Raw genomic sequence first — 14,127 nt, forward strand, 5'->3', positions numbered from 1 at the left:
TTTTTCCAGATGACCAGTGGTGCCAGATAATAGACTGCAGGACAACAAAAATGGACATCCCTAGCTTCAGACTATATTTCTATATTGTCTCCTTGCCGTATCCGAAGATGTTTATAAAAGAGAAAGAATGAGGGGGGGGGGGGGGGGGGATTGTTAGCCGACTGTGCAGCTGGGCGTCACACAGAACTTAGCCAAGGGATCAGCGTCGGCCACGGACTGGCGAGGGGGGGGGGGGGGGAAATCACACGATTTAAAGGGGCAGGGACCGACACACGTTTTTTGTTTCGTGATGACTAAGTACAGACGGCAGGGAGATGTTAAGAAAGGTGTGTGTGTTGGTTTTGCTACAATGGGCTCCATAAACCCAGCAGGTCAGACCCCAGACCCATCTCGTCTTTGACAGCAGCGCGGGCCGGGGGGGGGGGGGGGGGATGAGAAAGGGGCGTGTCCAGCTCCAGCTGTCACCCCCTCCCACTTTAGGGATGGGGGCTCCCTGACACCCACGTTGACATCCTGGACTATGCTTAATCGCTCCTCCAGGACTGGAGAAGAGTCATTCCCGGTGGGGGCTGCAGCTCATTTAAAGTAAGGTAATTATTATTATAGGCGTATAATTAGAGCTGATTAAAGTGTCCCGTGTTGCCTGGGACCTTTGCCTGAATCCGTCTCCCTGCAGGACCCAGAGGGATCCTTCCTTGTGGGCAGGCTCGGGCTGCTTGCAGAAGGGGAGCCAGACAGCCAGTGTGCACTCGGTAGCAGCATCAGCAGCACTGGGGAAGAAGGGGGGGCCGAGGACGGGAGGGGGGGTACAGAGGCTGCCATCGCCTGCTCTCTCGTCCCCCTCTTCCCCCCTTCCCTCGCTGAGATGGTCTGATAGACGCCGGAGACAAGGACCCTTCTTTTTTTTTATTCCCTGCTGCACAATGCAAGCTGTATAGATGGAGCCTGGCCCCTTCGTGCATTAGGCGGGGGTTGTGAATTGACTGCAGAGAGAGAGAGAGAGAATGTTGCATGAGCAGCAGAAGCTCTTGTGAATCATGATGAAGTCAGAGTCCCTTTCATCTAGTAGCAGCGGAGGCGGGGGTGGCAGCGTTGGTGGCCTGCGAAGTGCCTCCCCGCACCGGAACGCCTACGAAGCTGGCATCCAGGCCCTGAAAGCTCCCAAGGGCAGCGACCCAGAGGATGCCAGCAGGAAATTACGGAGCAAGAAGTATGGATCTAACGTGCATCGCATTAAAAACATGTTCCTGCAGATGGGGTCCACGGCACCCGGCGAGGGGGCTTGTGACCTGGCCAAGGAGAAACCCGTGCGCCTCTCCTTGCCCAGGGCTAGCAGTCTGAATGAGAACGTGGACCACAGCGCCCTGCTCAAGCTGGGCACCAGCGTGTCGGAGAGAGTGAGCCGCTTTGACCCCAAGCCCGAGAAACCCCTATCCAAGCTCCAGGAGACACGCAAGATCTTCGAGAGGAACCTGCAGGAGAAGGAGACCACCAACAGGATTTTCCTGAGGAAGGAGCGAGGGGGCTTCCAGGACCGTAAGCTGGACGTGGTGGTGCGCTTCAACGGGAGCACCGAGTCCCTGGACAAGCTGGACACAGATGCCGTGTCGCCCACCGTCAGCCAACTGAGTGCGGTCTTTGAGAAGGCCGACCTGAGGAACAGCCTCCACAAGACCCCTGCCAAAGTGCTGCCCCTCAACTCCAAGCTGGTGAACAAAAGGTCCAAGCTATTCCTGCAGCAGGGTCAGGAGATGGCCAAAGGAGAGGCTTCAAGGGCTAGACTTCAAGGGGACCAGAAGTGTCAGAGCCCACCTTTGGGTTGCCAAACCAAAGTGACTGGGGGCTGGTTGAATGACCGAGAGGCTGCTTGCCAACACAAGGTCCAGGAAGTGAGGAAGATCAAGCCGGTGGAGGTGGTGGATGAGAGTGGGGACTCAGAGCAGGTTAAAGCCCCCGGGACTGATGGCTACACTTCCACCCTGGAGTGCGTTGCAGGAGGGGAGGTGATCCAGGCAGAGGTCACTGTGCATGCCACCTTGGAAAATGGCCAGAAGTGCCCAAAGACTCCTGACCACCTGGCAGACAATGAGCGAGAGGTGGGGAAGGAGGAGGATGAGGAGGAGGAGGAGGACCTGGGAGATGAATCTAGGAAAGAGGACTGCTCAGAGGCCGACCTGATAGACATCAGTGCGTACAGTGGACTGGGGGAAGACTCCGGAGGGAGTGGGCTGGATGAGGACGAGGAGGCAGATGGGCTATATGAGCCCGAATCCAGCTGCGTGGAAATTGCAGGCCTATCGGAGGAGGAAGAGACGGGCCCAAGCCGAAAGATTCACTTCAGCACTGCTCCCATTAAAGTAAGTCCAGGCACATTTTCCACATGGCCATCTGCCTGGCCTTTCTGTCTTGCTGTGGCTTCTTTCTGCTTTGCTGGCATAATAAGTGATGGTCCCAGATGTGCTCACACCATCTGGCTCAGTCTGTAATATACTAGGCCATTCTGTTGTATTTTGCCATGGCCCACGAGTTTTTATGGGGGAGGAGGAAATGGGGCTTTGTGTTATGCTGCAGAGAGCAGCTATTTCAGCATTGCAGGAAATAAGCCAGTGTGTCATCGCTGTTACATGCTTCCTGTTCTGCATTTGGGCAAAGAGCAGTAGCAGTCCCCCCCCCCCCCCCCCCCTTCCTCTCTGTTGCAAAAATAGCTTCTCCTGCTGTAGCACAGAGCTATTATCTCCTCTCTCTGCCACATAGCAATAAGGCACCCCTGCTATGCAAGAAGGCAAGGGCCTCATCGGAAGGGCTCAACTGGGGATGATACTGGGATGAGGCATGGGGTACCAGTGGCACTGAGCTCACTGCCTGTTTACTGAGTATGAGAGACAGGCATAAACACCTTAGTCCTTGAGTGTGCAGGATGGTTTGAGCTTGGCATGTGTGTGATATCTGTGTATGTATGCGTGTGTGGATTTATTAGTATGTCTATGTATTAATGCATACATATATGTGTGTGTGCACTCGTGTAAATATTTATGCATATGTGTATGTCTTAATGTATATATGTGTGTGTGTGCATACATGTGTATCCATTTATGCATGTGTGTGTAAATGTGTTTATATGTGTGTGTGTATATGTATGTTTATACAGTGTGTATGTACATGTGTATGTGTACGTATTAATATATATAGTGTGTGCATGGGTTTGTATTTATACATATGTGCATATATATATTTATGAATGGTTGTGTGCATGTGTGTATGTATTTATTCATATATGTGTGTGTATGCACATGTGTGTATTTATGCATCTGTATATATGTGTGTTTATGAATGCATTTTTATATGGTGTGTATGTGTATGTCCATGTGTATGTATGCTAATGTGTGTGTATATATATGTATTCATGTGTGTTTGCATGCATGTATTTACATGTGTGCATGTATGTATGTTTATGCATGTATTAATCCATATATGTACACATGTATCTATTCATGCATATGTTTATATTAATCTAAATGTATGCATGCAGGTGTATGTATTTATGTGTGTGTGTACATGTGTATGTAATAATGTATATATGTGCAAGTGTGAGTGTATATGTACATGTATATGTGTATGTATTTATATGTGTTGTTTATGTGTGTGTGTACACATGTATATGTACGTATAGGTGTGTATACGTGTGCATATGTATTTACGTATATATTTGTGTTTGTATATATGTATTCTTGTGTATGTGTATATGTGTGTGTACCCATGTATGCATATATATGTATATATGTGTATTTGTATATATGTATGTGGATATGTATACGTGTGTATGTTTATACATACACACACACACATATATGTATGTGCATGTGTATATATATTTGTGTATGTGTATGTATAAATATATGTGTGTATATGTATGTATAAATGTGTGTATAGATACATATGTGTGTGTGTTTGTGCATGTGTGTATATAAGTACATATGTATATGTATATATGAGGTACTTTTATATTATCTCCGGTTTAGGTGTTACCTGCACATGGTAACAGGAAGGGGTGTCAGATACTGAGCTGAACGTGCTGGGAATAGATCACACGGCTGATCGCAGCTCTAAATATGTTCTCTGTTCACGCGTCTGTACTGGATATACAGAACTGGAAATGTTCGTTCACTCCAACACAAGATGGGCTTGGAGGCCTGCAGTTACCATATGGTGGTCCAAACTGGACCTGCTACTGTTCCTTCTGAGCCTCAGAGCTACTGAGGTTACAGACATGCTGGGGAGGGTCTGGGCAGGCTCATGTTGGTTCTTAAGAGCTAGTGACCTGCCACCAGCTCAGCTGACATTGGGCAAATCAGTGCAATGCTGTGCCTTGACTTTTTTCCATCCCTGGGGAAAAGGCATTGGAGGGGAGAGAAAGTCAGGATTATTGGGGTGGGGGGGGGGGGGGGGGGGGATACTGGGGATGTGAGACCGGCAAGTTTCCCTGGTCCAGAAGGAAGGTTTCTTCATCAGTCCCGCCTATCAAATTTAACCCCAGGGTACAATGGGATTTGTACTTGTTGAAATCGGTGCTGCAGATCCCATAATGCATCAGGATCGTATTGTTAGAGATCTTCCTGAAACTGGGTGGCTTGGCAGCTCTGGGACAAGTTTAGTGTTGGAAAGGGTGGGATCTTTGCTGGGCTAAATGAATTCAGCAAATGAGATTTTGGCAGACTGCATAAGGAGAAGACGTTTGCTATCTTCGTGAGGTTTATAGCGAGATTTGAGAGGAAGAAGCTGAGCCAGTGTACAGGGGTTCATGGAGGGCCTGTGAAAGGAAGAGTGGATATGGAGAACTCAGTATGCAGGGTTTCTCAACCCAGTCCTCGGGACACATCCAACCAGTTAGGTTCTCAGGATACCCTCAGTGAATATGTATATGTATCAATACAAGAGTTACACTTAGTTTTAATTAGTCACACTATATTATCTACTCATTAGATCGACTAATTTTTTATATGTATGTAAACATATCACAATATATTAATGTTCATTACTCTTTATTAGTTACCATATCCTTACTCACAAACATTAGATCTCACACATTTCCCATCAAATCTCCTTAAACATCAATCACCTGAACTTAACAATTGTCCCGCATTAAATGCAGTCCACTACTTATCATTTCTAAAGTGCTACTAGACGTATGCAGCGCTGTACACTTGAACATGAAGAGACAGTCCCTGCTCGGCAGAGCTTACAATCTAATTTGGACAGACAAACAGGACAAATAAGGGATAAGGACAAAGAGTAGCAAGATTCCTGAATCCCAAAGAGTAGCAAGATTCCGGAATCCCAAAGAGTAGCAAGATTCCGTGCAGAATCCCAAAGAGTAGCAAGATTCTAGAATTCCAAAGAATAGCAAGATTCCGTACAGAATCTCAAACACTAGCAAAGATTCCGGAATCCTACAGACTACTACTACTTATCATTTCTATAGCACTACTAGACGTACGCAGCACTGTACACTTGAACATGAAGAGACAGTCCCTGCTCGACAGAGCTTACAATCTAATTAGGACAGACAAACAGGACAAATAAGGGATAAGGACAAAGAGTAGCAAGATTCCTGAATCCCAAAGAGTAGCAAGATTCCGGAATCCCAAAGAGTAGCAAGATTCCGTGCGGAATCCCAAAGAGTAGCAAGATTCTAGAATTCCAAAGAATAGCAAGATTCCGTACAGAATCTCAAACACTAGCAAAGATTCCGGAATCCTACAGACTACTACTACTTATCATTTCTATAGCACTACTAGACGTACGCAGCACTGTACACTTGAACATGAAGAGACAGTCCCTGCTCGACAGAGCTTCCACAATAATCTTCTGTGATACAACCCCACTGGTTGCTCCACCTGTATATTCTTCGATGTATTCAAAGTACATAATCCAATGTCCACTCAGTTAAGCGCAAATGATGTGGACTGCATTTAATGCGGGACAATTGTGTATCGTTAAGATCAGGTGACTGATGTTTAAGGAGATTTGATGGGAAATGTGTGAGATCTAATGTTTGTGAGTAAGGATATGGTAACTAATAAAGAGTAATGAACATTAATATATTGTGATATATTTACATACATATAAAAAAACTTAGTCGATCTAATCAGTAGATAATACAGTGAATGTGTATGAGATGTATTAGCATTGTATGCAAACTTATCACATGCATATTCATTGTGGGTAAATTGAAAACCTGACAGGCTGGGTGTGTACCAAAAACTAGGTTGAGAGCCTGTTACGATTGTGGTCGTGACCCCTCTCAAACTTACCTTATTTCTGGTGGTCAGCTTCTTAGCTGGCTTCTGTCTGTTCTTCCTGAGTTAGCTTTGTCTCTGTCTCTGTGTGCTGGCTGCTTCCAGCGTGGCTTTAATTACTCCACTACACTGCACCTGTGTGTGATAAGCCTCTCTGTGCTTCAGTATGCTTTCTGCCTGAGTCCTGTAGCTGTGAGATCATCAGTCAGGCCCTTGATAAGGAAGTGGTGTTCTTCCATTCAGGGCCTTTGCAAACGCCAAAGGTCCAGGTTAGTGTTGGTGCAGTTAGCACTTCTGCCTTGTCTTGCTTGCCTTGAATCCTATCCTGATTCCAGTCCTGTTGGCTCCCTTTCCCTCCTGTCTGAGAACCCTGTATTCCTGGTGCAGTTAGCACTTCTGCCTTGCTCTTGTCTGGGTCCCTGGTGGCACTTCTGAATCCTGTCTGCTTTTGGCTTCCCCTCTCTCCTGTCTGAGTACCCTGAACCCCTGTCTGCCCTGCTTTTGTCTAGGTGCCTGTGGGCACTTCTGAATCCTGATTCCTGGTGTTCCAGCCTGCTACTTCCCGTACCAGTTTTCCTCCAAGCCCTGCCGGCTGCCTGCACCAGGGGGCTCAACCCCCGGGGAACGGCGGCTAAGTATAGGTGAAGCCTAGGTCCAGTCCCGTGTGTTCCTTTCCAGTGTGTACCAGTCCAGTGGGTTCCAGTCCCGTGTGTTTCAGTCCAGTGAGTTCCAGTTCAGTGCATACCAGTCCGGTGCGTTCTATCCCAGTGTTGGTTGGTGGGTTTTGCCTGCTGCTGCCTCTCCTCGTCAGCAGCCCAAGGGCTCATGATTACTCCAGAGTCTGTGCCTGCGTGTTTTGAACCTGGGAACCTAACAGAGCCACTGGCAAAGAGAGAAAAGAGGATTTTTGCAGGGCAGGCTTAAACATTAAGCAGCCTACGTGGGTTACCTAGGCCAGCGGTTTCTTGGGGGGCAGCGATGAGCAGCTGCCATCAAAGGAAAAGAGTAGGGTCCACTCAGTAAAAAGATCTAGGTGTCATTGTAGACAATACGCTGAAATCTTCTGCCCAGTGTGCGGCAGCGGCCAACAAGGCGAACAGGATGCTAGGAATTATTAGGAAAGGGATGCAAAATAAGACCAAGAATATTATCGCTCCATAGTGCAACCTCATCTTGAGTATTGCGTTCAGTTCTGGTCGCCATATCTCAATAAAGATATAGCGGAATTAGAAAAGGTTCTGTGAAGAGCGACTAAAATGATAAAGGGGATGGAACTCCTCCCATATGAAGAAAGGCTAAAGAGGTTAGGTCTCTTCAGCTTGGAAAAGAGACAGCTGAGGGGGGATATGATTGAGGTCTACAAGATCCTGAATGGTGTAGAATGGGTAAAAGTGAATCGATTTTTCGCTCTTTCAAAAAGTACAAAGACCAGGTAGGGGACACTCAATGAAATTACATGGAAATACTTTTAAAACAACTAGGAAGAAATATATTTTCATTCAAAGAATAGTTAAGCTCTGGAACTTGTTGCCCGAGGATGTGGTAATTGTGGTTAGTAAAGGTTTAAAAAAGGTTTGGACAAGTTCCTGGAGGAAAAGTCCATAGTTTGTTATTACTACTACTACTACTACTACTTAACGTTTCTAAAGCGCTACTAGGGTTACGCAGCGCTGTACAATTTAACATGGAAGGACAGTCCCTGCTCAAGGAGCTTACAATCTAAAAGACAAGAGAACAATCTAAAGACAAGTGTAGAGTCAATCTGATAGGGCATACTATATTTCTCGAAAGGTTAGGTGCCGAAAGCAGCATTGAAGAGGTGAGTTTTAAGCAGAGATTTGAAGATGGGTAGGGAGGGGGCTTGGCGTAGGGGTTGAGGAAGTTTGTTCCAGGCATAGGGTGAGGCAAGGCAGAATGAGCGGAGCCTGGAGTTGGCAGTGGTGGAGAAGGGTACAGAAAGGAGGGATTTGTCCTGTGAGCGGAGGTTACGGGCGGGAACATAGGGGGAGATGAGGGTAGAGATTATTGAAATGTACATGGGGGAAGCCACCGATTTCTCCAGGATTAGTAGCATGGAATATTGCTACGAATTGGGGTTCTGCCAAGTACTTAGTATGGCTATTCTTATGTTCTTGTGTTCTTATGTCCCTACTGGCAAACTAATTGCAGTGTGAATCATCAAAGAATTGTTAGTAGACATTGCCTTGCAAGCTCAAATCTATAAACCAGAGCTTAGTTGCTGTCGATCCTGAAGGAATCTATATATATAAAACTCACCCTCAACGTAGCTAGAAGGTTGTTAGGCTGTATAAAGAGAGGTGTGACCAGCAGAAGAAAGGGGGTGTTGATGCCCCTGTATAAGTCGTTGGTGAGGCCCCACCTGGAGTATTGTGTTCAGTTTTGGAGGCCGTATCTTGCTAAGGATGTAAAAAGAATTGAAGCGGTGCAAAGAAAAGCTACAAAAATGGTATGGGATTTGCGTTACAAGACGTATGAGGAGACACTTGCTGACCTGAACATGTATACCCTGGAGGAAAGGAGGAACAGGGGTGATATGATACAGAAGTTCAAATATTTGAAAAGTATTAATCCGCAAAAGAACCTTTTCCGGAGGTGCGAAGGCGGTAGAACGAGAGGACATGAAATGAGATTGAAGGGGGGCAGACTCAAGAAAAATGTCAGGAAGTATTTTTTCACGGAGAGAGTAGTGGATGCTTGGAATGCCCTCCCGCGGGAGGTGGTGGAAATGAAAACGGTAACGGAATTCAAACATGCGTGGGATAAGCATAAAGGAATCCTTTGCAGAAGGAATCGATCCTCAGGAGCTTAGTCAAGATCGGGAGGCGGGGCTGGTGGTTGGGAGTCGGGGATAGGGCTGGGCAGACTTATACGGTCTGTGCCAGAGCCGGTGGTGGGAGGCGGGGCTGGTGGTTGGGAGGTGGGGATAGTGCTGGGCAGACTTATACGGTCTGTGCCAGAGCCGGTGGTGGGAGGCGGGGCTGGTGGTTGGGAGGTGGGGATAGTGCTGGGCAGACTTATACGGTCTGTACCAGAGCCGGTGGTGGGAAGCGGGACTGGTGGTTGGGAGGCGGGGATAGTGCTGGACAGACTTGTACGGTCTGTGCCTGTGCCAGAGCCGGTGGTTGGGAGGTGGGGCTGGTGGTTGGGAGGCGGGGATAGTGCTGGGCAGACTTATACGGTCTGTGCCAGAGCTGGTGGTTGGGAGGCGGGGATAGTGCTGGGCAGACTTATACGGTCTGTGCCAGAGCCGGTGGTGGGAGGCGGGGCTGGTGGTTGGGAGGTGGGGATAGTGCGGGGCAGACTTATACGGTCTGTGTCCTGAAGAGCACAGGTACAAATCAAAGTATGGTATACACAAAAAGCAGCAAATATGAGTTATCTTGTTGGGCAGACTGGATGGACCGTACAGGTCTTTTTCTGCCGTCATCTACTATGTTACTATGTTACTATTTGCACTGATGTCACTGAAGCCAGGTTCGTAAGTTCGAAGCTCTGAAGCCACACAAAATCACAGTCTGTGAGCCCTGCCCTCGCGTCAAACGTTATGACGTTGAGGGCGGAGCACATTCTCAGCTCCAACGTTGTACTGCACTGTAGATGTGCTCCGCACTTGCGTCAAAACGCAATGACGTCGAGGGCGGAGCACACATTACACTCTATCGGTTCCTACTGCAGGGGCATTCACATGACGCACAAATCTTCTGTTTCGGCAGGTCAGTGGGGTGGGGGGGCCTTCGGAGAGGGGGGAGCGCCGGCAGCGACGACATCGGTGGGGGTGGAAGGGGGTGCACTGGCAACACACACATAGGGGGGGAACAGAACGGTCACGGACGCTGGGGGGCGTGCCAAAAGGGCCAGGGTCACAGCACATTCACACGGAGGATGCAGGGGGGATGGTAGATGGGGGTTAAGTAGGTAATTCAGTGTTTTTTTTTAAATATTTATTTATTTATTAGGAGTTATTATTTACAGTAAGAATAAATCATTGCAGCAGTACAAATCCTATATAATACATAGTAACATAGTAACATAGTAGATGACGGCAGAAAAAGACCTGCACGGTCCATCCAGTCTGCCCAACAAGATAACTCATATTTGCTGCTTTTTGTGTATACCCTACTTTGATTTGTACCTGTGCTCTTCAGGGCACAGACCGTATAAGTCTGCCACGCACTATCCCCGCCTCCCAACCACCAGCCCCACCTCCCAACCACCGGCTCTGGCACAGGCACAGACCGTATAAGTCTGCCCAGCACTATCCTCACCTCCCAATCACCAGCCCTGCCTCCCAACCACCGGCTCTGGCACAGACCATATAAGTCTGCCCAGCACTATCCTCACCTCCCAATCACCAGCCCTGCCTCCCAACCACCGGCTCTGGCACAGACCGTACAAGTCTGTCCAGCACTATCCCCGCCTCCCAACCACCAGTCTCCCCTCCCACCGCCGGCTCTGGCACAGACCGTATAAGTCTGCCCAGCACTATCCCCGCCTCCCAACCACCAGCCCCTCCTCCCAATCACCGGCTCTGGCACAGACCGTACAAGTCTGCCCAGCACTACCCCCGCCTCCCCTTTTCAACCTAATGATGACACCTCTAGCCAAAACGTTATCCAACCAAGGACTTAATCCTTTCACTCACCCTCAACGTTCTGAGGACACTGACGTCAGTGTCACTTCCTTCGGGTTCGAATGGTTCATGGTGGTGAAGCCACCGAAATCACTGTCTCTGGGCCCCGCCCTCGCGTCAAACGTGATGACGTCAAGTGCGGAGCAATGTCGTCGCAGAGCGAGGGCGGAGCAATGGCGTCAGTGGCTTCACGACTCAGGAGATGAAGGTGGCGTGCGTTGACGAGGTGCGGAGCAATGGCGGTCAGTGGCTTCACAGCGCCGAAGGGGTGGGTAGGGAGGGGGGGGGGTTCGGGAGGAAAACCTTGCTAGCGTCCGTTTCATTTGCTCCAGAAACGGGCATGTTTTACTAGTATTCAAATAATACAAAGTACGGCATGGAGGGGCATAATCGAAAGGGACGCCCAAGTTTTGTTGAGGACGTCCTCGCAAAACGTCCCGATGGAGGGGCAGGGAAACCCATATTATCGAAACAAGATGGATGGAAGTGAAAATGAGCCTCTTTCGCATACTACAGTAATTTGCATAGCGTTAGCATACTACTTACAATGTCAACACAATACGTAATAGAACATTTTAATTGATAGCGAAGGGTAAAGCAAAAATGGAACATATAGATAGGTAAGAGAGTAAGAGGAGTTAGAAAACGGTAACGGAATTCAAACATGCGTGGGATATGCATAAAGGAATCCTGTGCAGAAGGAATGGATCCTCAGAAGCTTAGCCGAAATTGGGTGGCGGAGCAGGTGGGGGGAAGAGGGGTGGGTGGTTGGGAGGCGAGGATAGTGGAGGACAGACTTATACGGTCTGTGCCAGAGCCGGTGATGGGAGGCGGGACTGGTGGTTGGGAGGCGGGAAATACTGCTGGGCAGACTTGTACGGTCTGTGGCCTGAAAAAGGCAGGTAAAAATCAAGGTAAGGTATACACATACGAGTTTATCTTGTTGGGCAGACTGGATGGACTGTGCAGGTCTTTTTCTGCCGTCATCTACTATGTTACTATGTTAAGGACTAATTTAATGAAAGTAGCACATGAGGTCAGAGCGATGGTTAAATATGATCTCAGCTAGGGTAGGAGTGGATAAACATGTCCTGCTGCAGTATGTGCAGCCCATGCCACTCCTTGTGTATGTGTGAGACTAACAAGTTAGTTACGTCTTCCATTAAAGGCTTGATTGAATAGCCAGGCTTTCACCTGCTTCCTGAAGCAGAGGTAGTCTTGTGTTAAGCGGAGCCTTTCAGGCAATGCATTTCAGAGTGTGAGGGCTACTCCGGAGAAGGCTCGCTTGCAGGTATCACATCGTGTAATGTCTTTTGGAGAGGGTGTGGTTAGTGAAAGTCTTTGGGAGGACCTTAGTGTCCTTGGAGGTGTGTAGAGGGTCACCCTGTTCTTCAAGTACTCGGGGGTCATTTCCTTTCAGGGCCTTGAAGATAAAGAGAAATACTTTATCATGGAAAGGTCACTTCGCCTTCATAAAAGGCTAAACCAAGGGTCTCCCAAAATAACAAGCACTATAAAAATAAATACAGTAAAAAATCTTTCCCGCGTTAATAAAAAAGTTAAAACCATCCTCGATCCTCTGTGTGACCTGTATCATACAAAAATTACGTGCAATCAATTGAAACTGCGTGAAATGTTGCGTAAAAGACTTATCTTATTTGAGATCACTTGGGATCTAGTTAGGGACCTGTAGGGAATTCACGATCATGTCTGATGGATTAGGTAATATTTTGTCTGCATTTTTTTTGGCAGCTTTTCCTCTGTCATAGACAGTAAATCTCTGTGCTATAGACTATAAAAAATTGGTTCAGTCGTTATGCAATCTGTGTTATTTTGTAAACCTGTTATATTATGTAAGCTGCATTGAACCTGCTAATAAGTGGGAAAGCGCGGGGTATAAATGTTACAAATAAATAAATTAATTAATTGATGTACATTTCCTAAAATCTTCTTTACTAAATTTTGGCCTATTTTTAGTTTCGTTGGATCTTATTCCTTCCACTTTCCTGGGTTCTAAACTCTCATTCTACTAGTACTATTCCATCGGCTTCTTCACAGCTACGTCCCCTAATGCAGGCATCGTGCGGAAACATGTTGGGCGTTTGGGCTGTATATGGACCTTGTTATAGTGTCACATCTTGATATAAAGGCTGAAGCTTTTATCATATGTACATAAGCAATGCCACACTGGGAAAAGACCAAGGGTCCATCGAGCCCAGCATCATATCCACGACAGCGGCCAATCCAGGCCAACGGCACCTGGCAAGCTTCCCAAACGTACAAACATTCTATACATGTTATTCCAAGAATTGTGGATTTTTCCCAAGTCCATTTAGTAGCGGTTTATGGACTTGTCCTTTAGGAAACCGTCTAACCTCTTTTTAAACTCTGCCAAGCTAACCGCCTTCACCACGTTCTCCGGCAACGAATTCCAGAGTTTAATTATGCGTTGGGTGAAGAAAAATTTTCTCAGATTTGTTTTAAATTTACTACACTGTAGTTTCATCGCATGCCCCCTAGTCCTAGTATTTTTGGAAAGCGTGAACAGAAGCTTCACATCCACCTGTTCCACTCCACTCATTATTTTATATACCTCCATCATGTCTACTACTACTACTACTACTATTTAGCATTTCTGTAGCGCTACAAGGCATACGCAGCGCTGCACAAACATAGAAGAAAGACAGTCCCTGCTCAAAGAGCTTACAATCTAATAGACAAAAATAAAGTAAGCAAATCAAATCAATTAATGTGAACGGGAAGGAAGAGAGGAGGGTAGGTGGAGGCGAGTGGTTACAAGTCAAAAGCAATGTTAAAGAGGTGGGCTTTCAGTCTAGATTTAAAGGTGGTCAAGGATGGGGCAAGACGTAGGTGCTCAGGAAGTTTATTCCAGGCGTAGGGTGCAGCAAGACAGAAGGCGCGAAGTCTGGAGTTGGCAGTAGTGGAGAAGGGAACAGATAAGAAGGATTTATCCATGGAGCGGAGTGCATGGGAAGGGGTGTAGGGAAGGACGAGTGTGGAGAGATACTGGGGAGCAGCAGAGTGAGTACATTTATAGGTTAGTAGAAGAAGATTGAACAGGATGCGAAAACAGATAGGGAGCCAGTGAAGGGTCTTGAGGAGAGGGGTAGTATGAGTAAAGCGACCCTGGCGGAAGATGAGACGGGCAGCAGAGTTTTG

The 14,127-nt window shown here is 47.4% G+C and overlaps 1 protein-coding gene across 1 annotated transcript in view; it reads left to right on the forward strand.

Moving 5' to 3' along the window:
* Positions 1-751: 751 nt before the first annotated feature.
* Positions 752-14,127, forward strand: part of PPP1R9B (protein phosphatase 1 regulatory subunit 9B) — a 97,566-nt gene continuing 84,190 nt past the window's right edge. The window contains exon 1 of the mRNA XM_030220412.1: positions 752-2,357. Within this exon, the coding sequence (XP_030076272.1) occupies positions 1,038-2,357 (1,320 nt within the window). The 5' untranslated portion in view covers positions 752-1,037. The remainder of the gene's footprint in view (positions 2,358-14,127) is intronic.

This window comes from Microcaecilia unicolor, chromosome 12 (genome assembly GCF_901765095.1).
Source record: "Microcaecilia unicolor chromosome 12, aMicUni1.1, whole genome shotgun sequence".
Taxonomy (NCBI): domain Eukaryota; kingdom Metazoa; phylum Chordata; class Amphibia; order Gymnophiona; family Siphonopidae; genus Microcaecilia; species Microcaecilia unicolor.